The 27,147-nt window shown below is 53.0% G+C and overlaps 1 protein-coding gene across 3 annotated transcripts in view; it reads right to left on the bottom strand.

Annotated features, from left to right (window-relative positions):
- Window positions 1-221: 221 nt before the first annotated feature.
- The window catches only part of LMO1 (LIM domain only 1), a 44,119-nt gene continuing 17,193 nt past the window's right edge, over window positions 222-27,147 (bottom strand). For 2 of the 3 annotated variants that reach the window (XM_027073215.2, XM_053203510.1), the window contains 3 exons: window positions 8,293-8,506; window positions 5,282-5,407; window positions 224-3,812 (listed from right to left, as the gene is read on the bottom strand). In XM_027073215.2, the coding sequence (XP_026929016.1) occupies window positions 3,707-3,812; window positions 5,282-5,407; window positions 8,293-8,506 (446 nt within the window). In that variant the 3' untranslated portion in view covers window positions 224-3,706. Of the gene's footprint in view, window positions 3,813-5,281; window positions 5,408-8,292; window positions 8,507-27,147 lie in introns of all 3 variants that reach the window. The other variant, XM_027073216.2, reaches the window with a different exon arrangement.

Below are 27,147 nucleotides of genomic sequence, written 5' to 3'. Positions count from 1 at the left end.
GGGGCAAGAGACTCCCACGCTTGTTGAGACAAGGCAGTATGAAAGTCTGCCCCAGGGGCAGGGATGAGGTTTGTTCATAAGATTCTGATTAATTAGCACTCTTTAGCTGTGTGTGTGTGTGTGTGTGTGTGTGTGTGTGTGTGTGTGTGATCTGATTGTCTTCTCATGATCAACCAGGCTTGACCAATTATTTTTCTGGACAACTGATCTTCATATCAGCCCATCTTTAGTTGTGGAGTTTTAGGCAAAATCATAGTTGTAGAGGTAATATAGAGTTGCAGCACAAAGCATCTTTTCTGAATCTACCCTCACTTGGTGGCAGCATCCCTAGATGGGTGGTGCTGGGAAGCACTCTGTGCCAGATGTAGTTAGTCTGGCTGTGACGATCACGGACAGCTTTAAGGGAGACAGCAATTGTCTTCATGCAGAGATGAGACTTCCTAGGCAGGAATTTCACGTGGGTTCTGCCCTGGATCCTGTGTATCTCAGGATGTGGCGCACAGTTTCTGGGACCAGGCCCAGAAGAGAGGACCCAGGTGAGATTTCATGATTGGCCGTGCAGCAGTGTCAAGATTGGAATCAAACTTCTTTACACACGCAGACTATGTGGTCCAGCTTCAGGCCAAGGAGTAGGGGCATAAGCAAGTACCATACTCCATGGGTACCAGTCCCCTTGTTAGGGTATCTCTGATACTGGCCACCAAGGAACGCAGGGAGGGAAGACGGGGTCCCATGGGCTGGTTGGAGGAAGAGGGGACCGCTCAGCTACAGTCCCCTGCCCGTCCACGTTGCCACCGCCCACATGGCCCAGGCTGAGGCTCGAGCTGCTGCAGCCTCTAACTTTTCATGTTCAGTACTTCCTGTCTCTCCCTTTCCCTAATCTTCAATAGTTCTGCAGTCCCAAGGAGAACCAGGTCAGAGCCATGCATGCCCTATACTTAACTAAGTTTCTCCTGTGCCCCTGTGGCCGGGGACTTCCTAGGTCAGGCTTTTCTCGGGAGCCCGTGTGACATTCACCAGGTACATAATCCCTGGCCCCAAGTAGTCACTATGGCCTTGCCCTGGTTGCCCTGCTACAGGGAGAGCCTGGTTTCCTCTCTGTTCCCTCTGTCCTCCTATTGGTTCGACACCTGCCACAGCCAAGGCCTGTGTGGCCTCTTCTTGGGGGCAACTGCGGACTGCTACGGGATTTCCTGGGTGAAAGTCTCTTGCTCAGCACCTCATGACGTCCAGGATGATGACCCCAGCTCATGCAGGCCCGGTACTTCACGGTGTAGATCTCAGCCTCGTGGCTACCCTGGGAAATAGATCGTCCCCATTTCCCGGATGAGGACGATGACACAGCAATAAGTGGGGCCATGGTGCTGGATCTGGCATGTTCCATGGCATGTTGAACTGAGGAGTCCCCTGGTAAGGTCTGCAGTGGGCAGAGCAGGGCCGGGGGCCTCCTAGAAGGCCACCTCTGCTCTCAGGAGTTTTCAAAGGCTGGCTGCCTGATGTCGAGTCTATCTCATTGTGAGTGAATTAATTGTTGTGCAACCTAGAGCGGTGAGACGAGTTAATTACATAATTACTGCAAAACGACATGCTATTTCATGGCTGCAATATGGGGACTCTGTTGGAAACAATTGTAATTGCCCAGAAACTGCATTCGAGTGGCTCCGTTATCTCTCGATAACCATGTAATTAACTTGTGTTACAACTTCATCTGCAGTAAACTCTGAAGTTAGGAATTGGGGCCCTTGGGGTGGGGGCACAGCCATCCTTGGTAGAAGGGCCCAGGGAGGGGCTGGTGCTGGGGTCTCTGCTAACATCCAGAAAAATGATTTGCTTTTCCAAGCTGAGTGAGAAAATCCCTCATGACAGACTCCAGCCCTCAAACTCACGCACTCAAACCCATTCACTGTCTCACACGGCCATGTACAACCACACACTTCCCCAGTCTCAGTCACACCAGACACGTCACACAAAAATTCCTACTGCAGCCAGGCTGACTGGCTCTCTGCTCCTCCCCTCTGTCATACAGCTCTGTCACAGAAGGTGGTTGTCCCAAAGTTGAGGACTCCTACCTACCCCAGTATCCATGGTCCTTGCCATCCCTTCCCATGGACTGGGCCACTGGCCACAAAACCACAACGTGGAGAGGTAGCCTCTTCCAAGTGCCCAAAGGGCCCAGCCACCACCCCCAACTTCACTGAAAGTGGAGGAGCAGGCCTGGGGCAGGGTGAGGTGAGGTTCCCAGCCCAGGAGGGGGTGAGGCTTGAGGCAGTGGGCAGGCTCCATCAGCCCCAGGCTCTCGTCTGAGGCCAGGGTGAAAACCGTCCCTGGAGAAGGAAGAGCAAATGACTGCTAGTGGGAGGAGTCTGTCCATACCGCCTTCCCTGTGCCGGCTTTGGATCCAAGGAGTCCCTATTTTTAATACCGCTCAGTGACACGTTCACAGTCCCAGGCTCTGTGCTTGGTGCTGGGGCTGCGGCCAAGAGTGAGACAGCGTCCCTGCTGCCCTGGGCAGGCCTGGTCCAGCCGGTGAATGCAAACCACCCTGGGTGTCTGCCTGGCTGGCTGTCCCTGCCTATTTCTGCCTCCACCCCCACTGCTGGTGTGTCCGTGTCTCCTCCCTGCCAGCACACGTATCTGTCTGACTGTGGGTATTCACTGGATGGCCTGTCTCAGACTCTCCGGAGTTTTCAGAAGTGGCCCTTGTCCGCTGATGGGAGCTGGCCTGTCCCGGGTCTCCCTGCGGTGCTCGTCCTCACTGTGATGTGCTCCATTTCTTTTCCTGGCTTTCTCCCTCCTCCTCAAGGGCAGAGACTATGTCCGATCCATGATTCATCCGCATGTCTGGTGCTTGCAGCATGGGGCTGAGACAGAGTGGATTAAGGTTTGCTGAATGAATGAATGAAAGCCTCTAGCCTGTGTGGGCTGAATACAGGCAAGCAGGATTGTTCTCGCTCACCCAGAAGAGCAGAAAGGCGGGCCCCAGGTCAGGCCCAAGCTGCAGGGAGGAGACAGCAAACGCTGTCTATCACCCTGAAAGGGAAGAGGGCTTTAAGAATGGTATTCCCATGGTAGGGGGCTCAGGATTTGGGGTCCTGCTGTGGGGGAGGTCAGGGCTGGGTTCCTGGCTGGGGGGTCTCAGTGGAGGGATGTAACACAGGAACCCAGGGAAGGGAGGGTTTCATCATACCTCTCCGTATCTTGGGAGCCAGGGTATATGCTCTGCCGGGGGAGAGCCCACCCCTGGCTGTGGGATACTTGGAATTGTCCCCTTCCCTCCACCTTCTACCCAGCAACAGCACATGCTGGAGCCCCATGCCCTGCTCCACACCCCTCTCTGGAGGGGTCAAAGGGAGGGCCCTGTTCTGCTCCCAGGCAGAGGGGAGGGACCCTAGGTCTGTGTCAGTCATGTGATCAACGCACAGTAACCTCCCCGGAAACATTCATAAGTTTAATCCACGCCAGTAATAAAATCGCATTACATTTCTCATAAAATAAATGTTCCCATTTATATACAGAAGACAGACTGTACAGGCCCAGCCTGGCCCCAGGAGGGGTCACACACAGACGGGCGGCGGAGGAAGGGCCGTCCCTCCCATCGAGGACGGAGGAGTTCTAATCGGCAGGAGAGTGGCTGGCCGGCCAGGCGGGTGGACAGACGGGCAGACAGGCAGACGGACAGACGGGCCTGGAGGCCAGGCGCCGGGCATTACTGAACCTGGGATTCAAAGGTGCCATTGAGCTGTCCCTCCTCATAGTCCATCTGACACAAGATCATGTTGTTCTTCAGGAAGAATTTGTCTCCCACACAAAATCTGGAAAATCCAAGCAGGAGAAAGAGGCCATGGAGGGGTCCCAGTGGATGGTGGAGGCTCCAGACAGGCCCCAGCCCAGCCCAGGAGGTGGACATGTGAGAACTGAAGTCCTGGAGAGATTGCTCCTTGAATTTTCCAGAAGGGATCCCCAAAAGTCTCATAGCAAACCTGGTCAATCACCCTGGGTCAGCCCAGTCCTTAGCCAGGCCCTGCAGTCTGGGGTGTAGGACAGACAGACAAGTCTGGGCCACAGGCAGGTCTCCGTGGAGGGGTGGGGTTGGTGGGAAGATACAGGAATAGCCTACCCCAGTCCCAGAGAGGGAGAAAGAGAGAGAAGGACAAAGAGACAGAAAAAGACCAAGAAAGGAGAGAGGTAGAAGTACGGAAGGAGGAAGGGGCAATATGGTTGATTTTTCCATCCCTCTGTTCCCTTCCCCAACTTAAGAGGATGACTCAGTGAAGGGTACTCTTGAACAGAATCTGTAGGTTTCCTGGAGGAGCATCCTTCCAGGAGGAGGTGGCTCTGTCCACCATCTTCCCTCCCACCTAAAGAAGGCCTTGCTTTGCTGCACCCACCCCCTGGCCCTCCTCAAGTACTGGAGGATTTAGCCCTTCCCCAAAGATGTCCTCCAGGTGGCTAGGCCTTTAGTGGGACCCAGGGTCATAGGCCCAGTCCCAGCAGATTCCAATCCAACCACCAGGTGGCACTGCAACTTCACTGAGGCCTTGGTAACAGAGGGCCTGGCCAAGCCCCCAGCTATCCCCTCAGCGTTCCCTCTGGACCTCATCCTCTGGGAACGCTTGTATTAGCTCCTTCCTGACATGGGCTCCAGAGGGTTCTGGCTCCTTAGGTCCCTGGGGCCTCCCACAGGGCTGGGACACTGTGTAGGGGCCAAACACCAGAAAGGAGGCAGACTGGCACCAGAATCACAAGAGTGAGTAGCCATTCCCATAATGGATTTCACCTTCCGGGTCTGGGAACACCTTCTCACTGAAATGTACATGCATGCACATACATATGGCATGTACACAAGGGCACAGGGCATGCATTCAGAACCCTTGTACATGCACATTCAATACGTGTGCACGTGCATACTCCATCATGCACACACCTGCTCACAGAGCACACACGCATACCTACCTTGTACAGGGACATTTACAAATACATACACGTCCATGGCACAGCGTGCACACACAGTAAGCTGACGCAAGACCCATTATATTCATACAGATCTGTGCCCTACAAATATGCACACACGGTGCTGGAGGACACACACTTGGCTCCAGGGCTCAGGCACACACAAAACACACGCATGCACGTGCATGCTCAGGACAGCACGGACGTACCACCAGATGCACAGCAGGACCCACATTTGCATGTACATGCCCACAGCACTCCTGGTCTGTGCCAGCAGGCATTGGCTGGGGTCTGGTGAGAATGTGGGGTCTGCTACCCGTTCAGCACTCACCTCTGGTTGCACAGCTGGCAGGCGAAGCAGTCGAGGTGATATACGTTGTCCCGGGCCCGCATCACCATCTCGAAGGCTGGGATCAGCTTGCTGCAGGCAGCGCAGTTTCCTGTGGTGCCAAAAAGCCTGCCAAGGGAAAGGTGCAGAGGGTGTAGGGGGCTGGGGGACAGGGGAGCTGCCTCTGCCCACGGCCCCGCTGGTCCCTACTCCTGTGAGCTTAGCAGGTGGGCCTAGGCAAGGGGGAAAGAGCACAGACAGCAGCATCTAGATTCTGCTAAGAGATCAGGCTTTGGAGAAATCGGCACAGCGATCCAGGGAGGGGAGTGTAGGGGCTCCAGGGGTTGGATAACATCGCCCATCCCTGGGCTGGGCTGGCAAAGCCCCCTCCCCAGCTCCCACCGGGGTTCAGCTAGCACCCAGGGCCACTGGAAGAACACTTGGCTGGGCCCTGAGCGAGGACTCCAGATTCACACAAGCAGGAATTCAGAGGCAGTCTGCCTGCCCTCAGGCAAGTCATGAGTCTCCGAGCCTCACTTATTTCAACTGTAAAACAGGGACACTGAAATACATCCTTTGCAGGCTTGTTGTGAGAACTTCTATAAACTCTCGGTCATGGATCATTCAGTGAACACCTATAACAGTGTGTGTTTACTATGTGCCATGCACTGTTCTGAGGGCTTTACAAGATAAACTCATTTATTTTTTTTTTTTAAGAGAGAGAGCGCATGTAAGTGGACAGAGGGGCAGAGGGAGAGAATCTTAAGCAAGCTTCACACCCAGCGTGCAGACCTAGGCGGGTCTTGAACCCCAAGATCATGAACTGAGCTGAAATCAAGAGTAGGACGGACGCTTAATCAACTGAACCACTGCAGTGCTCCCCAAGATCAACTCACTCAATCGCGGCAACAACCCTGTGGGGTGGTCTTTTTCTGCTACCAACTCACTGGGTGATCTGCCTAAAGCCCTTTTTCCTTTTCCTGGATCTCAGTTTATCCTTCTTCAAAATGGGGATGCTGGGCTAGGTGATCCTGTTCCAAGTCTAAAACAGGACTGATTCCCAAAGAGAGTTCCCAGGACACCTGGAATGATGCCTCTTTCACGCAAGCGCCCCTCCTCTTAGCTGCTGGTTGCAGAGTGCAAGGGGTGGGGTGCACACTTTCTCCCCAGTGCAGGCCAATCTTTGGCCGGGTGTTCCAATTGCCTGAGCCAGCCAGGCTCTTCCTTGCTCCTTTTCTGTACACTGGCTGAGCAAGCCCTGAGTGAGGCAAGGGGGCTGAGAGGCAGGCAGGAGACCCTCTAATCCCTGATTTGTCCAGCTCAAGCTCAGGCGCCTGCGGATGAGCTTGGCTCCATTATTCATCAGCCTGAGCTGCCTGGTGGCTCAGATTAAGGCAGACAAAGGCTGGGCCACAACATCTGCCTGCCAAGGCGGGGGCTTCACTGCCCCCAGTCCAACGAGCAGTGGCTGCAGAGGTGGCAGGCTCTGGACAGCCATTATCTGGGGCTGAGCAGCCCCAGGAAGTCTGCCCCCATCCCAGCCCACTGACCTACCTGGCCCCAAAGTCATTCCTTGGCCTCTGTCAGAGCCCAGAAAAAAACACTTTCAGGCTCCAGTAGCTGGCAGAGTACAGAATGCTTCTGGGTGCTTTGGCTCTGTTGACAAACCTATCCTTCACTGAGGTCCCCTCTCTTTAGGTCCTCTGTACTCATCAGTTGGTGTGACACCTCTCCTCAACCTGGGAGGTTCAGCCCCCCAAGGATGCCTGAAACCTTCAGACTTGGAAGCCCCTTCCAGGTCATCAAGGGGGAAGTCCCCAGAAAGAACTTTTCTTAACTCCTCCTTCTGGCCTCAGTGCTTTCCTCTAGCCCAGTGAGGAGCACTGGGTCACTGATCTTGGATTACTGCTATACCTTAAAAACTAATGAAGGCAGGGGCCCCTGGGTGGCTCAGTCGGTTGAGCATCCAACTTTGGCTCAGGTCATGATCTTGCAGCTTGTGAGTTGGAGCCCTGCGTCAGGCTCTGTGCTGACAGCTCAGAGCCTGGAGCCTGCTTTGGATTCTGTGTCTCTCTCACTCTCTACCCCTCTCCCGCTCATGCTCTTTTTCTGTCTCAAAACTAAATAAACATTTTAAAAAATTAAAAAAAAAAAAAAAACTTCTGAAGGCAGAAGAAAGAGAAGGTGCAGGCAGGTAAACCTTAGGCTCTTCCTCAAAGTAGGAGAGACTCTGTTGATAACCCTGCCCCCCCCCCCCACACGGCCCAGACATGAACAGAGGGAGCCCCACAAAGCTCTTGCCCTGACCTATTGATTAATGCAATGGGCCTTCCTTCCTCACAAGGCCCAGCCACTACCCAGCAGCCTGTGTAGGAGCCAAATGTAGATGCTGGGTCTCAGCCAAGGCCCCCACTTTGTGGCCTCGTTCCAACCTTGCTGATGTCATAAATGGCCTAAGGGAGGGTTAATTGGGGGAGACAGCCCCAGGGAATAGGATCCAGGTTGTGGGGGAGGGTGGGTTAGAACTCCAAGGAATGTGAGTTGAAGCTTTAGTCTTCATACTATTCTAGGAGGGGCAAACCAAGGCTTGGAGAAAGTTAAAAGCCAGAAGGTTCATAGTTCAAACCCAGGACCCAGGGGACTTAGAGCTTCCCTACTTGCTCCAGGAAGCCCTCTGAGGTGTCCCTTCCCAGATTCCAGGGAAAGGGTGGGTCAGAAGCACCTGGCAAAGACAGGGGCCAAACCAGACTGGTGCCCTAGGGAAACTTATCTCCAGTGCCCAATGGTTGCAAAGGCTTGCCCACGACCTGTGCTGGGCATGGAGGCCAGGGAGTTAATGTGTGGCTCTGTCTTCAGGGCTCCGTGAGCATCCAGCGGAGCAGGGCTGGGCCAGGACTGTCTGGGACGAGTGCACACAGACAGGGCCTAGGTCAGAAGGTAGGGGCAGAGCCCTGCTGGGTCCTGGGGGATGGGAGCTTTCTGAGCAGAGCAGCCAGGGCTGGCAGGAGGCCCACCTCAGATAGTCGCGTCGGCACAAGATGAGGTTGGCCTTGGTGTAGAGGGTGGAGCCCACCTCGCCCAGGCGGCAGTCACAGCAGGCACACTTGAGACAGTCCTCGTGCCAGTACTTGTCCAGTGCCTTCAGCAGGTAGCGGTCCTTGATCTTGCGGTTGCAGCCCGCACAGCCCTTCTGCTTCCCTTTGGGCTGGACGGAGAGCATCGGCACGCCTGTGGATGGACAGATGACAGACAGATGGACATAGGAAGGACCCTGTGGCTCCAGGCCCCGGGAGTCATCCCTCTGGGAATAGGGGCCCACTGCTTCTCCTGGAGGTTCCCAGGCATCCTCACTTTCTCCCCAGCAGCCTCCTCCCCTGGCGCCGGGTCCTGTCCTTCCAGCTGTACAGCACAGTCTGTTCCCTGCCCTGAGAAGATCCCTCCAGAAGCTGCAGCGGCAGCTGGGAGCCCCGCATCTGCTGTGCTGCAGGGCACACACAGAGCCCCAAGGCCCAGCCCCCTGAGCTGTGTCTCCCGTCCATCCTGCCACTGCCTCCTGTGTGGTCTGCTCCATAGGAGGCCTGAAACCCTCCTCACGCAGCCACCATCTGACTGGCTCTTTCAGTGGCCCGAAGAACTGAATCTCATAATGGGCTTGGGTCCGCTAGAACAGATCTCTCACAGATCTTTTTGCGACCTCAAGACTTCCTCACATTGTTTGCGCCTTTGACCCTTTTAACCTAAAATGTCAGGTGACAGCCTCTTGGTTTATTCATGTAGACCTGTGGCAGTATCAGGAACAAAGTGGGGTGCCCCATAACACTCCCAGTGGGGTGCAGGAGCTCTGGGTCATCCGGCAGATGCCTGCAGCTGGGCCTGGCCTAGTTGGGGCTCTCCTTACGAAAACTTCTGGCTAGATTCAAACTTTTTACCTGCCCTGGCTTGAGGGAGGGGAGGTTCAGAGTCTCTCAATCCTTCCTCCTCCCACCAGGATAAGAATCTCTGAGCCAAGGGAGGGAGGGTGACAGGCCAGGGGGAGGCGGGGGGGGGGGGGGGGGGGCGGGTGGTGGTGGTTGGAGGGAAGCTCCCAGGGCCCATGGGTGCTTCTCAACATACAAGAAAAAACACAAGGGCAGGAATTTCAGCACGGAGCTTCCTGGAAGGAGAGGCAGACCTCCCAGTAGGCAAGTGTATGCACTCATGCACATCACACGTACACAGGCATAGCATGCAGGCATGTGCACAGAGGCACAGCCTCCTACCCTCTGGCCTTGGGGCCACAAGGAGTGACCACAGGGAGAAAAAGTTGAGGAGGAGGTGGGGACCGATGTTGTCCTGAGTCTGGACATGTGTGTAGAGCCCTGAGGCTTGAATGTGGTGAAGATTATGCTCGGAGGGACGTGCAGGGAGTCTCAGAGCCAGGCCCAGGCTGGGGGCAGGTGGGAATGCCTGTAAGAGTTGCCTGAGAGCCCCTCATGAAGGCAGTGGGGGTGGGGGGTGCCTTCCCTGACATGAGCTCAGGTGGAGGAGTCCACTCTGGAGGGGAACAGCCCACCCCTTCCTGCCTCCTTGGCTCCCCACCAAGCCTCTGGAGTCTACCCCTCTCCTGGCCCCATCCTCTCCAAGCGACCCCAGCACTCTCCAGGGCTCTGGGCTCAGCTCCCACCTCCTGGCATCCCTCCTACCCCACCCCCGGCCCACTGCCCCCTTTCTCTTCCCCCTTCCTGGCACGTGACCCTTCCTCCGACTTCAGAGGAGGACCAGCCTCCAAAGGGCCCCAGTCTCCAAACCCACAGATGTCAGGTCAGAAGGGCCCTCAGAATTCTTCCAGGCAAATGTTCTGAGAAATGATGGAGAAACCAAGGCACAGAAGGTCTGAAGGTAAAATCTAGTGTAAGCCACTAATCAATCTGGCCCTGGGGGGTCCTCCCTGCCTCCTGTGTCTCTCTTGGGGAGGGGACCCGCCAGAAGCAGCAGGACAGGTGAGGGCAGGGGAGAGGCAGCTCAGGCTGCCTTCCTCCTTCCTCCTTCCTGCAGTCCCCGCAGGGCCTGGCTGTTAGCTGGGAAGCTTGCTGACTAATTTCCTTAATGCAGCTCTAAAGGTTAATTGGTCTGAGAGAGTGATGAGGCCCAGGATGACTACGTCCTCAGGCCTGCCTGTGTCTCCTCTGGCCGGGTCCAGCCTGGTCACAGAGCTCTGAGGAGGCCGTGGAAGCCAGCTGGGGAGCAGGCATCCCCGAGAGCGAAGGGGGCTCTGAAGTGTTTTTTCCAAGGTCTGGCCTACAGGGAGGAATCAGGTGTGGGCAAATGGGGGAGGGGTCAGGACAGCTGGAGGTGAGGAGGTGTGTGGGTCCCAGGGTGGGGCTATTGTCCCCGGAGCCTGTGGAAGAAGCAGCCAGCCAGCACAGCTGTACCTGTACACGCACACCAACTTGGAAATCTCAGGCCAGGCCCCTAGGATAGCTCCACTAAGGCTGGCTTGCCCCTTGCTCACCTGGACTGGCAGCAGGCCCGAGCCCCCCAGGGCTCTACGCTTGTGCTCTCAGTAGCAGGGGGTGTGTGAGTAACTGGAAAAGCCACACTCAGGGGATCCACCTGATCCACTAGGTTATACCCCCAAATAAGGAAGGACTCCAGCACTAAAAGCGTCTGTCCTGCTCTATCCTCCCTCTGGCATGGCTTCTGGACAGGCTGGCCTTCCAAGCTCAGGCCCCAGCACGCCTAGCAGGCCCCAGAGCCTGCAGGGCTGTGAGCTGCAGCGCGAGCTGGCAGTTTCATCACCGGTGGGACCCTGAACCTACAGGACCCAGGGAGGCCATGAGGCGTGAAGTCACAAGCTGCCCCCAGGTCCCTTGTCCCCTGCCTGTGGTTGGGCTGGGCCTGGCACTCAGCAGTGCTCTGCAAGGCCTGGGAACCCTGCTCTAGGGTACTGAACTCTGCTTCCTGGGCCCTGGAGAACTCTTAAGAAGTCATACAGATTTGGGGTGCCTGGATGGCTCAGTTGGTTAATCATCTGCCTTCAGCTCAGGTCATGATCTCACGGTTAGTGAGTCTGAGCTCTGTGTTGGGCTCTCTGCTGTCCGTACAGGGCCTGCTTCAGATCCTCTGTCCCCCACTTTCTCTGCCTCTCCTCTTGCCCACACGCACGCGCACACACACACACACTCTCTCTCTCTCTCAAAAATAAAAATAAATAAAAACTTTAAAAAAATTAAAACAAAAAAAGAAACCATACGGCTTCTGCCAGTTTCTGACACCCACTGAGACACAGAACTGCAGGGCCAGCCTGCCTAAGGAGGTCCCAGGGCACAGGGACCTTGAGCCTTCTCTGCCTAGGAAGGCTGAAGTCCTGGGAGAAGTCTGACTCACCCCTTCCTTCTTTAGGGAGCATCCATACTGTTTGCTCTCACTGAGTTAGTTCAGGAGACTTGAAAACACTCCTGGAAAGGCAAGGAGGTTTAAAGGGGGCATCTCTGGTCTCCTGCTCCCTAAATGAAGTGAAATGCTCCCCAGAGGGTCAGGGCTCTCCCTCCCTGCCCTGCCTCCCCAGCCCCCACCCAGCCTGCCAGTCAGCCCCGCAGACACCTCTTCCCTCCCTCCCCTGCCTGGCTCTGGGAGCTGAGCCTCGGGCCATGCACTTTCCATTAAGGAGATAGCATCCCTTTGCTGAAGTCCATTTGGGATCCATTTTAGTGTTATCTAAAAATCAAATCTACATGGTAATCCTTTTAATGTACTCCTGACTTTAGGAAAAAAACAGCTTTGCGCTCCTTCAGGAAAGGTTTTAAAGCATTACCCAGTAATTACTACTCACCCATGAAAACACTGATATTTTACAATGGATGATGTTGAGCCTGCCCGCACGTGCGGGCACAAGCTCAGACATACAAGGGGACCCAGCCAAAGAAACCAGTTCACATAGCCTATTTGCTCCTCCTCAATCTCAGGGTGTTGGGGGATGACATCTGAAGGGAGATCAGCCAAACCCCTACCCCACCTCTACACCAGGCAGGCTGATAGTGGAAGGAGGCAGCCTCCCAGTCTGACTCATCCGGCTGCCAGACACTTACCCTTAGCTCTTTAATCTGAGGACAAGCCAGACAGTCCCAGTGACCAGGAGGGACTGCCAGAGGTCATTTGGCTCTTTCCACACCCACCGGCCAGCCAGGAGAGAAGCCCTCCTCTTCACAGGGACCCCCCCAAGTGGTCTGCCAGGTCAGACCCAAGTCCTCGGCAATCCCCGCCCACCCACCCCAGGCCACGCTGCCCCTCACCTTCAGCACACGGACCTCTCCAAACTGCCAAGCCCGCTGCTCCCAGTCCCACTGATGCCTCCAGCGTGGACAGCAGGCTGAGCTCCTCCAAAGCCAGTCCTCTGTCCTGGAATGCCCACCCCATCCAGCCCTGGGTCACTCTGAGCTATGTCTTGGGCCCCTGCACCCACCACTGGCAGCTCCACCTGGCATGTGAGGCTCCCTCCCACATCCAGCACATCCCGCTTGGCCCTCTGGATCTGCTCCCTGCGGAATCCTGGAATAGCATCCCTCTCCATCCTGCAAATGGACCTTGTTTGCTTCTGTCCCAGGACCTTCCCTCCATCGCTGCTCCCAGAAGAAAGGCCTGGTCCTGCCCATCCCACCCTTGACCAAAACTCAGAGTCAGCACTGGGGCTGAGGCTCAGGGTACTGAGCTTGAACTCTGAGTGCCTACTTTCCAGCCTGAGAACTGTTCCAAGTAGCTGGAGGTTCTGGAGCAAATCCCTCATCTTTCTGACTTGCTGTTGTGAAATGGGAGCCATAAAGGTCTCTTTCCACACAGATGACGGTGAGGACAGAACAGGTCATACATATGAAGCCACAGGAGAGTCTGGCATCCAGCAGGGGACACACCGGAACTGGATAGTATTATTAATATGCATCTCAGGATGCCCTCCCCCTGTTCTGACACTTGTTTCCTTTCTCCTTTAACTTTTTATCTTGATGTAATTTCAAACCTTCAGAGAAGTTGCAAAATAGAAAGAATTCCTGTATACCTTTTGTGTAGATTCCCTAAATATGGGCATTTTATCATGTTTGTTTTATCCTTCCCTACAGACCTCCCTATAATATCTATAATATTCTTTCCGACTCATTTGAGAGTTGGCTTCGGACATGAAGCCTTATAATCCTCAATACTTTGATGTGTGTTTCCTAAAAGCAAGGACATTCTCATACAATACGATTAACAAAACCAGGAAATGATCATTGATGTATCGCTTCTATTACCAACAGACCTCACTCAGATTTTACCCGTTTCCCCAATAATATATTTTACGGCAAAATAAATTCTGGAGCATGCATTGTATTTACTTGTCCAGTTTAGTCCACTTAAATCTGCAAGACTTCCTAAGCCTTTCTTTGTGTTTCAAGATACTAGCATTTTTGAAGAACACAGGCCAGTTATTTTATAGAGCATCCTTCAATTTGGGTTTGTCTGATGGCTTTGTGTGACTTTAATTCCTCTGTGCCTCAGTTTTCTTTCTCGTAAAATGAACATGAAAATAGTACCTATTCCATAGAGTTTCCAGGAGGAATAAGGGAGTTGGAGCCTGGGTGGCTCGGTCAGTTAAGGAATAAGGGAGAAAATCTATGTGAAGCTGAGGACTAACTGGACCCGGCAGTCAAAAGTTAGCTCTGATCAGTGTCACCCCATTTGGCACACGGGAAGGGGTGACCTTACTCACAGCTCCATCTCAGGTCCCTCAGATAGCGAAGATCACTCACTTTGAGGCAAATAAACGGATTTGAATGTGCCACCATGGTTAAGATCACACAGGCGCTGGCTAGAGTCCAGTGATACCCAAAGGACAGTCCAGTGGTCACTGCAGAGGTGTGCAGAAGGAAGCAGCCCCGTCTGTCCAACAGGCGACTTCGGTGACCCGTCAAGTTGGAGGGGACTGCTGTGGCAGCTCAGGGCGGGCTCCTCTGGGGCCATGGGTGTGGCCTCAGCATTGCTCATAACCTCTGCATGTGTCTCAGTAGTGCTTCTGAATCTGTGTCCACACAGCACAACACAGCGACCCAGTGCAGTTCCGGGGCTTCTCTTCCTCACCATGGGCCCCCCTTCTCCTCCTCTGGGAAGGAAGCTGGGCTTTCCCGGGGCCAAGGGCAACTTGCAGGGAGGTAACGCCTGACGCACACGAGTACTTGTGCCTGACACATAATCACATATGTGTACACCGGGGCTGCGAGAGGCAGAACTGGGTCTACTGACTCTCTCCACAAGTTTTATTCCAGAAGCCGGCAGTGTTAGCATATAGCAGCTACTCAGGAAGTTTTATGAAAACACACATCACACATCTGAGCACACGCATGATGGGTGTGCACATGTAAATATACACGTCCATGCACAAGCAGTCACGTGCGCATTTACTGCCTTTTAAAAAACATTTCCAAAAAATGGGTCATAGCTCAAAATCAAGCTCTGACATGAGCAAAACCCATGAGTAAGGGGCCTGGTGCTCTGTTCTCAACTCCATCTTCCCAAGGAAATGGAAGAGTGAGAGCCCCCTGGGTTTCGCCCACAGGGACCCACGGGAGTGGTGGTGAACATCCAGAAAGTCAGTCACACACTTCTTACACCCACTCCAGCTGCTGGGGGGAGGGGTCTGCAGTCTCTGGGGATCTGGGTCCCGGCCTCCTGCAAGGTGCTTGTGCCCACGTGGGCCCGCACCTGGGCCTGGAACTGTAGAGTTGGGTCCCCCACAGGGCCAGCCAGCGGCCCCTCCATGGCACCAACCCTGTTTAATGAGGAAATTTGAAAGTGTAATCTAATTCTGCAGAATCTCTTTAAATCTCGTTTTCTCAGAAGTAACTTCATTTCGCACGGACACATCCAGCCTTGTGAGAAGGCCTCCATTTCACACCAGTTTTATCTCCACAATTTCTCGTCTCACTGCACATCTATCCCAGGGCCTTGCCATGCGGCAGGCGAGGCCTGAACTAATAGCATTTCCTACTCATTTGGAATCAAAAGCCAACGAGAACAACTGTTGAAACGCGTGGCTACAGCACCTAGAGCACGTTCATTACCACCCCTCTGCGCACCCCTTCGCAGGTGGCGCACTCACCGTGCGAGATGAGAGAGAGAAGCCGGGCTCCCGTGGCCTCCACCTCCCCACTGGGCCAGGGGAGGGAGGCTGGCGGTGGTGGCCAGCTCACCGGAGGACCGGCCCCTTTCACTCTGGCACTGCCCCTCAAGGGGGTCTGGGAGAAGAGGGGCTGTGTAGACGCGAAGACTGTGGGCCCTGCAGACAGACGGCCTCAGCTTGAATTCTGGCTCCAACACCTCCCAGCTCCGCCTCGATTTACCTACCTGCTAAATGAGGACTGCCCAGTTTAAAGAATTATTCCGAGGATTAACTGAGATAATGGACATGAAGTATTTATAAAAGGATTTGATGCAGTAGCTTAAGAAAATCAGCTATGAAAAATTATCTACGTCTTATGATCCAACAATTCTCTTCCTAGGTATACACCCAACAGAAATGGCAGCTTATGTCCACCAGAGGGGACGTACAAGGATTTCCAGGGCAGTTTTCTTTGTAACAGCCCACAGATGAAAACAACACAAATGGCCATGGACAGTAAAACGGATGATCCACTATTGTGCAGTCACGCAATGGAATAATACACAGCCACGGAAAAGACTGATACACATAACACTGATACACATAACAACTGATCACTGATCACATACACTGATACACATAACAACATGGGTGAATCCGACAGCAGAATGTTGAATGAAAGAAGCCAGAGGCAAAGGTACACACTGTATAATTCTATTTGTACGTAACACCCAAACAGGCAGAACTGATCTGTGGTGAGAAATGTCCGAATGATGGTGTGTATTACCGTGAGGCAGAAGGCGTGAGGAAGCATGGTGAGAAGCTGCAAGTGTCCTAGGTTTTGATCTGGGTGGTGTTTAGAGGGGCACACACAGATGTAAAAACTCATTGCACTGAACATTTGAGACTTCTGCATTTTACTGCATAGATGTTATACCTCCATTAAAAAAAAAAAAAGAACTAAAATGGAGACCTCTCAAGTCAGGACTTTGGACACCTCTTCATAAACTGCCCCCTCCCATTTCCTCAGCACTCACTCCACCTGTTATCTCAGTGAATCCTCATATTAACTCTGAGGTACTAAATGATTACACCCACTCAACGGATGAGGAAGCAGAGGCTTAGGAAGGTTCAAGTTCTTACCCAAGGTCACATAGCTAGAAGGCTGCAGGGCAGGGACTGAAGTCCCCACCTGCCTGACTCCAGAGTTCAGATTCTCATCCAGCCCGTGCCCCATGGCTTCTCTGCACAGCCTGGTTGAGGAAAGCTCACTGGGGTAGCATCTGGGTTCTCCCCTGCAGCCTAGATGCCAGAATGATGCCAGGAGGCATGCTTACAGCAGGGCCTAGGTTAAGAAGAACAGGAGAAATGATGGCCCAGGCAGGGCACAGTCTCCACGCTCTTGTGTGTCATAGACCATTTCTGCTCACCTGGTGGCCCTGCAGAAGCTATAGCTGCTGTGGAACCTTGAAAGAGCTTCTAGGCAGGGCCAGAAAGGGGACACGGACCAGAAACTAAGGATGAAAAAGGGAGCAAGAGAACCGTGTAGAGGCAGACCTAAGATGTTTGCATTGTAGTCTTGAGAGAGACATAGAAGCCTTGAGATGGCACATGACCTCAGGGGGTTGAGCCAGGCTGTGAGGGGCAGGCTGGGGGCTCTAGCCCAGAGCCTAATTGCTGGGCTGAGCCTCAATCACAGCCAGGGGCTTGTGTGTGAATGAGGGAAGAGGGGAGGGAGGGAGGGAGTCCTGGAAGAGGGGCCAGACTCAGGATAAGAAATTAAAAGGAGGTCCAGGCACCTGGGTGGCTCAGTCGGTTACGCATCCAACTCTTGGTTTCAGCTCAGGTCATGATCTCACAGTTCATGAGTTTGAGCCCCACATCCAACTCCGTGCTTCCAGCAGAGCCTGCTTGGGATTCTCTCTCTCCTTTCTCTCTGCCCCTCTCCCTGCTCACATGCTCTCTCTCAAAATAAATATACATTTAAAAAAAAGAGTTCATAATAAAAAAAGAGAAGAGAAGAGAAGGAAAGGAAAGAAAAGAAAAGAGAATGGAGGTCCAGCATTTCTTGCCTTCTGTTAAGTCCCTCCAGGTTTCCACAGTCCACCACCGCAGCAAGGCAGAAGGAAAGCACTGCCCAGTGCTGTCCCCATATACCTGCAGCCACTACAGTCACGTTCAACTGCATGATAATAATATCCTTTATTCAATGCCTACTATGTGCCAAGTGCTTTACATGCATTAACTGTCCTCCTCATGATGATCCCTGAGGTCAGAGAAATCACACAACCTGCCTAAGGGTAAGCTTCAGACCCAGGCTGCTGGCCTCATCTCTTCCTGTTCTATGTCCTGGCCAGAGGCAGTATGGAATCATCTTTTTCCTAAGCAATGGGGAAAGCAAACTTCTGCTCGGGCCCAATCTGATGCCTGCCAAAAGAAGAAAGCTCTAAAGATCCATTGCAGGGGAAGGACGAGCCTCTGGTCCCCAGTGCCCCCCAGAGGAGCCATTTCCTGTGAAGGTGTAGGAAGCAGCAGGCATCTTTGCAGCGTGTTTTTGGTGGATCAAACCTCCTTAGAATGGTGTGTCCTAAAGCCTGAACCCGCAAATGACGTTCGAGTGTTTGGAGATGAAGGGGCTGAGGAGTTTCCACACACATCTCATGGGCCCTCATGGTTGAGAGAAGCCAGACCCAGCACAGCCTGGTGTCTGGCAACGGCTTTAGGGGACCCAGCGTAGACCTTGCAGGGGCCTGGATGATGCACTGAGAGACACTGGAGCAGGTGCAAATGGAATCTGCTCTCCAGAGACACATAATTTTCTGCCGTTCTTCAGTGAAGGGGACTTAGAAACATCAGAAGCTGCATGTGCTCTTTGGAGTCTGTCATGGGCAATGGTGCTTCAGTTAATTGCATAGCTATCTGCAGAACAAGTGTAGGCATTCTCTTCCAGTTCTCGGTTTCCATGAAGTTTCACACATATCTCAAAAGCAATAGGTCGAAAACAGGACTCTGGACCTCCTCCCCAAAACCTGGTCCCTGTACCCTTGTCCCAGGCTTCCCCTCACCACACTAACACCATTATCCACCCAGATGCTCAGGCCAGAGACTGGGAGCCGCCCTCAGACCCTCCATCATCCTCACTCTCTCCCACCGCTGATTCCCGCTTCCCATCCTGCCTCTTCTTCCCATTTCCAGAGCCATCACCATCTTTCACACACCATCAGCAGAGCTCCTGACCAGCCTCTCATGTCTACTATCTACATTCCACTCTTCACACAACAGCTATAGAAATCTTTCAAAACAAAGTAGGTCAGGTCACTGCTCAGCTTGAAACCCTTCCATAACTTCCAGTGGGTTGAGAATAACATCCACCCTCTTCAACAAGCCTATGATATCCTCATGTGGTCTGACTCCTGCCTCCCCCTCCAATACTGTGCACCAGCCACATTCCTTCCAGATCTCCCTCCTGCCTCAGGGCCTTTGCACATGCTGTGTCTCCTTCCCAGAATACCCTTCTCTGCCTCTTCGTGTGGCTGGCTCCTTCCCATCCTTAGGCTTCAGCTTAAATGTCACCTCGTCGGAGAGGCTTTCCTTGACTACCTTATTTCCTTATTTACATGACTCCCTTGTCATTTCCTTCTGAGTTTTTAATCACAACTTGTAATTGTTTTATTTTTCTGTGATTGTACTAAAGACAAATGATTGGCCTTGCTCATAAGAACGAAAGCCCCATGAAGGCCTATTTTTTTAGTCCTGCCTTGTTCACCATTGTGTCTCCAGCACTGAGCCTCATAGCACTTTTTAACCATCAGTTCAGTTAATGAATAAAAAGACTAAGCAGAATCTATCCAGATATTACTGGTAAGAGTCTTCAGGCCAGAGGGGGCTAAATGCAGACAGACAGGCTACCCAGAGATGGGAGCCTTCCCATCAGGCTTGTTGCTGCCCCATGCCACACACTGCTAGGCACCTATACTTATGTGGCCTAAGACAGCAGATCTGTGGCAGTGCCTAGGTCCTGCCATCCTCAATCTGGAATTTTGAGAGGCCTACCCAGGGCTCCAACTGCAAAATGACAGCTCTTTTTCAAATATAAACCCTCTACCCTTTAGATTAAGGGGTATCAATCCTCTTCTCCAACCCCTCAGACCTGTGAGGAATGAAGTCCCCCTTTGAATGTCCCCTTGCACACAAATGCTCCATCCCAACCCTCAGAGAGTGGAGGTAGAGCCCCAAAGTTCAGTCATCTGTGAAATCTCATCAGCTCAATCTTTCCCTTTGTGCCTGTGGCCTGGGCACCCTTCCCTGCCTGGCACAGACCTAGCCTCCCCTACTCCCCACCTGAGGGTCCTCTTGGCTATGATATGACCACTCCTACCTCCCAGCCAAGTCTAAGCCTCTTGAGGACAGTGGGAGGAAAAAGCCCCCAAAGGTTACTACAGAAGAACCCTAGGCCCAAGCCTTTCTCTAACTGTAGCTTCTGCCAAGCCCCCTCCCATCCAGGGCTGCTGGAGCAAGCCCCCAGGTCCTTTGACAGAATGCTGCTTGGAGCTGTACAGCTATGGGAAATCAGCAGGGAAGCGTCTGGAAGCTGTGTTCCCCAGACAGCAACTCAGCTGCTCCCTGGGCACCCGCAAAGCCCACGTCACCCATCTAATGAAACAGGGCTCCCAAGGGGCCTGCAATCTCTGCAGAGGAGGAGGAGAGCACGGACTCTCAGACGAGTCTCAATTTCACAGCATCAGGGACGTGAGCACCAACGCGCTGAACCAGAAAACGAGAGTCTGGCAGGAGCTGCAGACACACCGTGAGCGCCAGGGGATCAGAGATTAGGGCCCTTCAAAATCAATTTTGAATTCAAACTTTTAAATGTGTTCTCCAGACATAAGGAGGGGACCCTCCAGGCAAGCTCAGCCTAGCCAGATGCTGGGTTCTGCTTCCTTCTCGAAGCATCCAGAACCTATCTGCTAGCCACTGGGCTGGATGAGGGAAAGGAGGACAAGGGGACTAGGAGGGAGACTCCAGTGCCCCGCACCCAGGAGCCACAGGGACAGGAGCCCCTTCGGCTCTTGCTGACACAGCATGACTTCTGGGGTGCCTGTCTGGGGTCCTTCCTGAAGTTCCCTGGTGAGGCCTTGAGGGCTGCTCCACCCTCCTCTATAGACTTGGATGAGAGAAGCTGAAGGCAAGGTCTTGCAAAGCAAGGCCAGATCCCTATTCACCTCCCAACCTGGTTGAGGAGGCTCACGGGGCACCAGTGGATGAAGCCATTTAGAATAAGAGCTTTGGAGTCAGACGGGCAGGGTTTGTATCTTAGACCAGCCACGGTCTCCCAGAGAGATCTTGGTTCAGGAGTGAATTTCCCTCCCAGAAACCTGGTGGGAGAAAGCTTGCCGTGAGGGTGAGTGTCTTGGAGGGCAGGCCCTGTGAAGTCAGAGTGGTCCGAAGTCCCCCCAGTACAAAGGACAAGAAAATATCCTGTGTGTGAGTCAGCAGGACAGGCTGGCTGCTGGGAGAGCTGGTGTGGCTGCCACAGGCTGCATCATCCAAGGCATGGTGGCTGCAGCCAAAGAGCTGACAATCATGCTGTCTGTCACCTGACAGACCGTGTGTGGAGTATTGAGTACAGTTCTGGGCCTGGCATGGTGAGGTGGACAGGGACACACAGGGAATTGGGACTCCTCAGGAAGCTGAGTGGGACCGCCTGCTCAGCCAAACCCCAGAAAAGGCCCCAGGGCTGGGAGCAGGAAGGCCGTGGGAAGCTCAGGAGGGCAGACGATGCTCCTGGCAGCCTCAGCTATGGTCCCCACCCTCCTGCCTGGGTCCCGGCTCAGCCACATTTGTTCCTCCGAGCATAGGATCAACCCACTACTGATGCCTTGCCCCCATCTCTGTGGGGAAGCGGGTCCGTGACGAGACTCTGGCCCCAGTGACCTCACAACCCCCGTTCCCCAGTTCTCCAATTCTCAGGCCACTGCTGCTTTAAGCCACACTCCTGAGACACAAACACGAGTGACTGTGAACGACTCTTCAGCTGAGAGGTGGCAGAAAGGGTGGCCGAAGACTTGGGCTTGCGGAGACCTCACAGGGAGCCCCTTTTGGAATGAGGAGCAAAGGGAAAGGGCTGGGGCTACTGGACCACATATGGGAGGGGAGGCAAGGCCCCCCCCCCCCCCCAGCTTGGGAGTGGGCTGTCAGCTCTGCAAGGAAATTACAACATGGGCCTGGGTAATGCTCCTTTTAGTTACAGCATAAACTGCGGCAATAAAGCGTACCTGGGGAATGTTTAGAGAAAGCACTAATGATTTCTTCCCCAGTGGTTAATAAATTCACTTCCAGATCAATTTGTTCGCGATAGAGCCCGGCGAGCGGAACCCGCGCGGCGGGCACAGCCGAGTGTGTCTTTTTCAGTATAAATGATTTATTACGATGATTAGCGGCACATAAACAATTTAAAATACAACGCTAATTAGTTTGGGGAAGAAAGGAGGGGAAAAGCCACCCTGCCTCTCTCCCCATTATGTTCTACTTCCCTAAGTGTGTACTTTTTAATTAAATCCAAATGTCACAATAAATTTAAAGTGCTTTATTACCACTCGGGGTAAGTAAGGCAGTCATGCAAGCCCCCTCTCAGGCATCTACAGGCCAGGCTGGGGGGAGGATTGGGGGCACCAGCAGGGTCTGTCCACAAACTCTCCTCTAGATGGGAGATCTTTCAGGAGACCTCGGAAGCCCCTCCTGGTTTCTGGCAGCCCCAGGCTGGAAAGCGCTGGGACTGCCCACCTCCCACCTTCCCAGCCAGCCCAAGTGATGTCTCCTCCTTAACATTGGTCCCGACTGGCATGGCCACCTCTCAATGGGCCCACAATACTCCATGCCCTCTCCAAGCTCTCCTCATGTGCTAGGTGTATAGGTGACACTTTTTGTTTCCCTGGCTTCATGCTTGCCGCTTCACATCCAACATCTTACCACGTTCTCCAGTGCTATGAGTAGCAATTATTGTTTCAGTTTTATGGATGGGAAACTGGGGCTCACGGAGGTGGAGCAACTTATCCAAAGACACACAGCTAAAAAGTGGACTTTTTGCAGAATCCTTATTCCTATAGCACCATTCTACCTCAGAGCCCATACCCAGCCATGTCTGGGCCCTGATTTCCCAGTGCCCAGGACGGGGCCGACGACATGATGGCGGCTCAGACAGGCCCCTCCAGAGTATAGAGCCCTGACCTACCCAGAGACACATTTGAGGGAGGAGTTCAGGCAAGGGACCTGAACTCATTAGAGTCCAGTACAAGGTCAGGTTCTGCCATTGACCCAAAATGTAAACTCAGTCAGGTCCTTTAAGCTCTCTGAGCTTCAGCTTCCCCGTCGGCAAAACTGGAGTGTGGCACCCATCTCACAGGGCTAAGGAACCAAAGCAGCTAAACCCACAGAGTGCTTTACAATCCCTGACATACTGTGTGAGCAGTAATTGTTAACAAAAGCTCTCAGGGTGAGCAGGGATCCAGGAGAACCCCATTTCACAGATCAGAAAACTGAAGCCAGCAGGGGAAATGAGTTACCCAAGGTTCCTCCAAACCTTAAGAGCCCAGAAAGGACCAGGCAAGGAAGCCCAGACAACAAAGGATTTCTCTCCTAAACTCTCCTGCACTGCTTATTTGAAATTACAAATATCCCTAAACACAGAGTTCCCACATGACCTGGCACTTCCACTTCTAACTACACACCCAAGAAAAGCAAAAACATGTGCCCGCACAAAAACTTGTATGTGAATGTTCATATCAGCATTATTCACAACAGCTATAAATGAAACACAATCCAAACATCCATCCACTGATGAGAAGAAAAATAAATGTGATACATACATACAGTGGAGTATTAATTGGTCCATAAAGGGAAGTACCGATTCACACTACAGCATGGACGGGCCTTGAAAACATCAAGCTAGGGAAAAAGTCAACCACAAAGACCACATATTGTATGATTCCATTTATATGAAAAGTCCAGAACAGGCAAATCCACGGAGACAGAAAGTAGATTAGTGGTTCCCAAGGAGGGGGGAATGGGGAGTGACTGCTAATGGGTATGGAGTTTCTTTTTAGGGTGATGGAAGTGTTCTTGAATTAGGTAATGGTGAGGGTTGCACAACTGTGAATACACTAAAAACCACTGAATTATACATTTTAAAAAGGTTAATTGTGTGGCATGCAAATTATGTCTCAATAAAGCTGTTATAAAGGAAAACAAAACAAACAACAACAAAAACAAATACCCTTTTGAGAACAGGAGAAACCAGCTGACAAAAGTCAAGTCCTAGGGTTAGGGGACGAGGCCTGGGAGGTCCAGCAGCCAGGCCCCACAGGGAGGTCCGGCCCTGCTCAGCCCATCTGCAGTCGGATGCTCCCCAGGGAGGACAGGGCTCCAGAGTGCCCCCTTGCCTCCTCCCAGCCCTCCCCATCCGGAAACCTGACTGTGCCCACTTTTCCAGCCCTGCTTCCCAGGAAATTCAGACACTACTGGATCCACCACTCTTCTCTGACCTGTTTGCTTCCACTATTGCATTCATGTTTTGTCTTTTGTTGGAATTTCTGCATTTTCTGAGGCCTACGCCCGACCCAAAAACTGGGCGTGCCCGTGGGGGGACGGTGCCTCTCTCAGACCTTGAGCCTGTCCTACATTAGGCACCACAAGTTATGGTACGTGCATAACGAATAAGATCACAGTGAGACCCTCCAGGCCCCCCAGCCCAGATTCAGTTAAGGAGTGCTGCCCTCTCCCGCTGGGACAGGGGTGTGAAGGCTTGGATCCAGGCCACAGAGGCTGCCTCTGGATCAAATGAAAACCACTGGAGGGAGAGAGCGCCCTTCGTGGCTAATCTGAGAGGGTGACTCAAAAAGATGAAGCATCCTGGCCAACAGGGGGCACCAGGCTGGCACTGTGACAGGCACACCCAGCCACACCCCCCTCTTGGGTCTGGAGGGATGACCAAGGTTAGGTTGAAGGTTGTTAGGGCACCTCAGGCTTCATCTGAGCGCACAAACCAGCCTCTAAGTCTCCCACATGTGGAAAGAGCCCCCAAGAGGGGACAGGACAGCTCTGGTCACTAGAGAAGGGTACCTGTGCTGTGGGGCAAGAGGACATAGGCCCATTTCCTAGGCACGAGGCTGGTTCCATGAGTCTCCATGGCTTCATCATGGGCTGCTGTCTCAGGAAGCTGCCCCTTAGGGAAACTATCCCCTAGCTTCTCCAAACTTCTCTTCCAAAGCCCTGCGGGTCAGGACGTCTCAGGGGTAAGGGGTGGCAGGCACCCTTCACTTACACAGCCACCATGTTCTCACTAACAACTCTGCAGGTGGGCACAGTGCTTTCTAGTGAGCAAAACACACAAAAACATTTTCTCCCATCTGAGTTCTCTGCAAAGGACAGGCAACAGGCTTAGAAAGGATGCGTGGTTTTGCACAGGGTCACACAGCAGCAGGTAGAAGAACTAGACATGCCTGAGGTCTCACTGTCAGAGGAAGGCAGAGTAGGGCTGGAATCCAAAGTCCACGCTTATAACCTCCCTCCGAAGTCAAAAGAAAGCCACCTCTGCGGTAAGCTGTCACACCCTCACGCAGCTGCTGTTGCTTTTAGAAAATTTGACAGATTTCACATCTGCCTGTGTCTGGGCTGATGCTCTTGGGGTTTTTCTCCTCTTAGGGGAGGGAATCCAAAGCCTTCACCCTGGAAGAGAAGGCAGAGCTCCTAGGAGTGTGGGCCCTGGAGAGAAGAGGGTGTGGCTGGAGACAGGATGGAGTGGGTGGGTGGGGGTGGTTTGAGTCACCCCTGGGCAGCCAGGCAGGAGCGGCGCCACCCACAGATGCCCCTGAGAGTCAGCTCACTGCACAGGCAAGACCTTGTTTCATTTGTACCACATGGAGGTGCCCTGAGACACGAATTCTGTTCTTCTCAGGGCCTACCTTAGCTATATATAATTGGGGAGTAGACTATATTAGACGCAGACAAGGTAGAAATACTTAGCTCTGTCCCAGAATCAGCTTTCATGGAAGCCAGTCTGAGAGAGAAAACTGGCCCAGAGCTAGGAGGCCAAGAAACTCTTTACAGAAAGATCACATGAGGCAGAGGGGTTAGGAAATGGCCCATGGATGGCTGGGCAGGTCTGGACTGGCTGCTTTTCCCCATCCTGGTATGCTCCTGCTTGCCTCAGGCCCACGGGCTTCAGGTCATTCCTTTGGAACCTAGAAAGTCAGGATCTTGGTCCAGTCATGAGGAAGCAATAGAGAGCAAGGGTAGGGTCAAAGGAAGCCTCAGGCCAAAGACAGGCAGACAAGCAAGGGCCTCTGGGACAGAGGTAGGTTAGGACAGGTTTGGAGCCAGGTCCTCTAGTCTGCCTTCCTTCGGGCTCAACTCCAGAAGTTCAGGCCCGGCTACTGGCAACCAAGAGGCTCTAGCCAGGATCTTCATCACTGGGAGACCTCAGATGAGCCACACTTCCAGTCATGCCCTCTACCCTTTTTTTCCTGGACTTCAACTGCCTCCTCTCTTAACCATCCAGACCCCCATTTGCACCCCATCACCTCACATGTGCAGACTGCAGACTCAGAAGGAAATGGAGGAAATGGGAGGAAATGGGAGGAAACAGAGAGGGAGAGAGGGAGGGAGGAAGGGAGGGGGGGAGGAAGGAAGGAAGGAAGGAAGGAAGGAGCAGGGAGCAGTCTGATGCTGGAGGGGTGGGGAGCAGATACTCTGGGAAGCTCAAAAGGAAAAATGCTTCCCCCTCACATTATGCATTTTCTTTTCTACCCCTCTGATTTATTTTCCCCAGAGTAGCTGTGGTTTAATAATATATTTGGTCTTTGTCTCCGGTTCTTGGCACAGAGCTTCTAAAACCCTTGATTTTCCTGAGTGATAGGAATATCTTCTGTTATTCCTGAGGAGCCCCTTCTGAGCCCACCTGCGTTTATGCTATTGAGGTGACTTAAGGTGAGGACCTCAGCCAGCCTCAGGATGGGGCTGGTCACCAGAAAGACCCAGCAATTAGAGGGCTGGGACTTTCAGCCCTGTGTACTGACAGACCTCCAGGAAAGACAGGGACGGGGCTGGAGATTAAGCTTCAAAAAAAACTCTTGAACAAAACCTGATGAGCTCTAGGTTGAAGAATGCATCCGTGTGCCAGAAGGGTGATGTACCCCAGTTCCCCAGGGACAGAAGCTTCTGTGCTCAGGACCCCTCTCCCCAGACCTCACCTTATGTACCTCTTCATCTGTAGCTTTTATAGTAAACTGGTCAGTATAAGAAAGTGTTTCTCTGAGTTCTGTGAGCCATCATGGAAAATTCTCTGACCTGAGGAGGGGATCATGGGAACTCTGATTTAGAGCAGGCCTGCCAGAAGTACAGATGACATCCTGGATTTGTGATTGGCCTCTGAAGTGGGGACAGTCTTGTGAGACTGAGCCCTTAATCTGTGGGAGCTGATGCCAGAGAATGTCAGGACGGAGTTAAATTGTAGGACACCTAGTCGGTGTCCACTGAGAACTGGAGAACTTCTGGGTGGTGTTGGAAAACATACCAGAGCAGTACAAACAATCTTAATAAAGTGCGACTCTATCCTCTCTCTGGAACACAGCAACCCTTGTGATCTTCTCTGCTCCTCTCCAACCTCTTTCACCTGTTCGTTCGTTCATTCATTCGTTCATTCATTCACTCGCTATTCACTTAATAAGTACTTGCTAAGCATCTGCTACTAGGAACTAGCCCCTAACAC

The sequence above is a fragment of the Acinonyx jubatus genome, chromosome D1, assembly GCF_027475565.1.
Source record: "Acinonyx jubatus isolate Ajub_Pintada_27869175 chromosome D1, VMU_Ajub_asm_v1.0, whole genome shotgun sequence".
Taxonomy (NCBI): domain Eukaryota; kingdom Metazoa; phylum Chordata; class Mammalia; order Carnivora; family Felidae; genus Acinonyx; species Acinonyx jubatus.
This window is presented reverse-complemented; position numbering and strand designations above follow the sequence as displayed.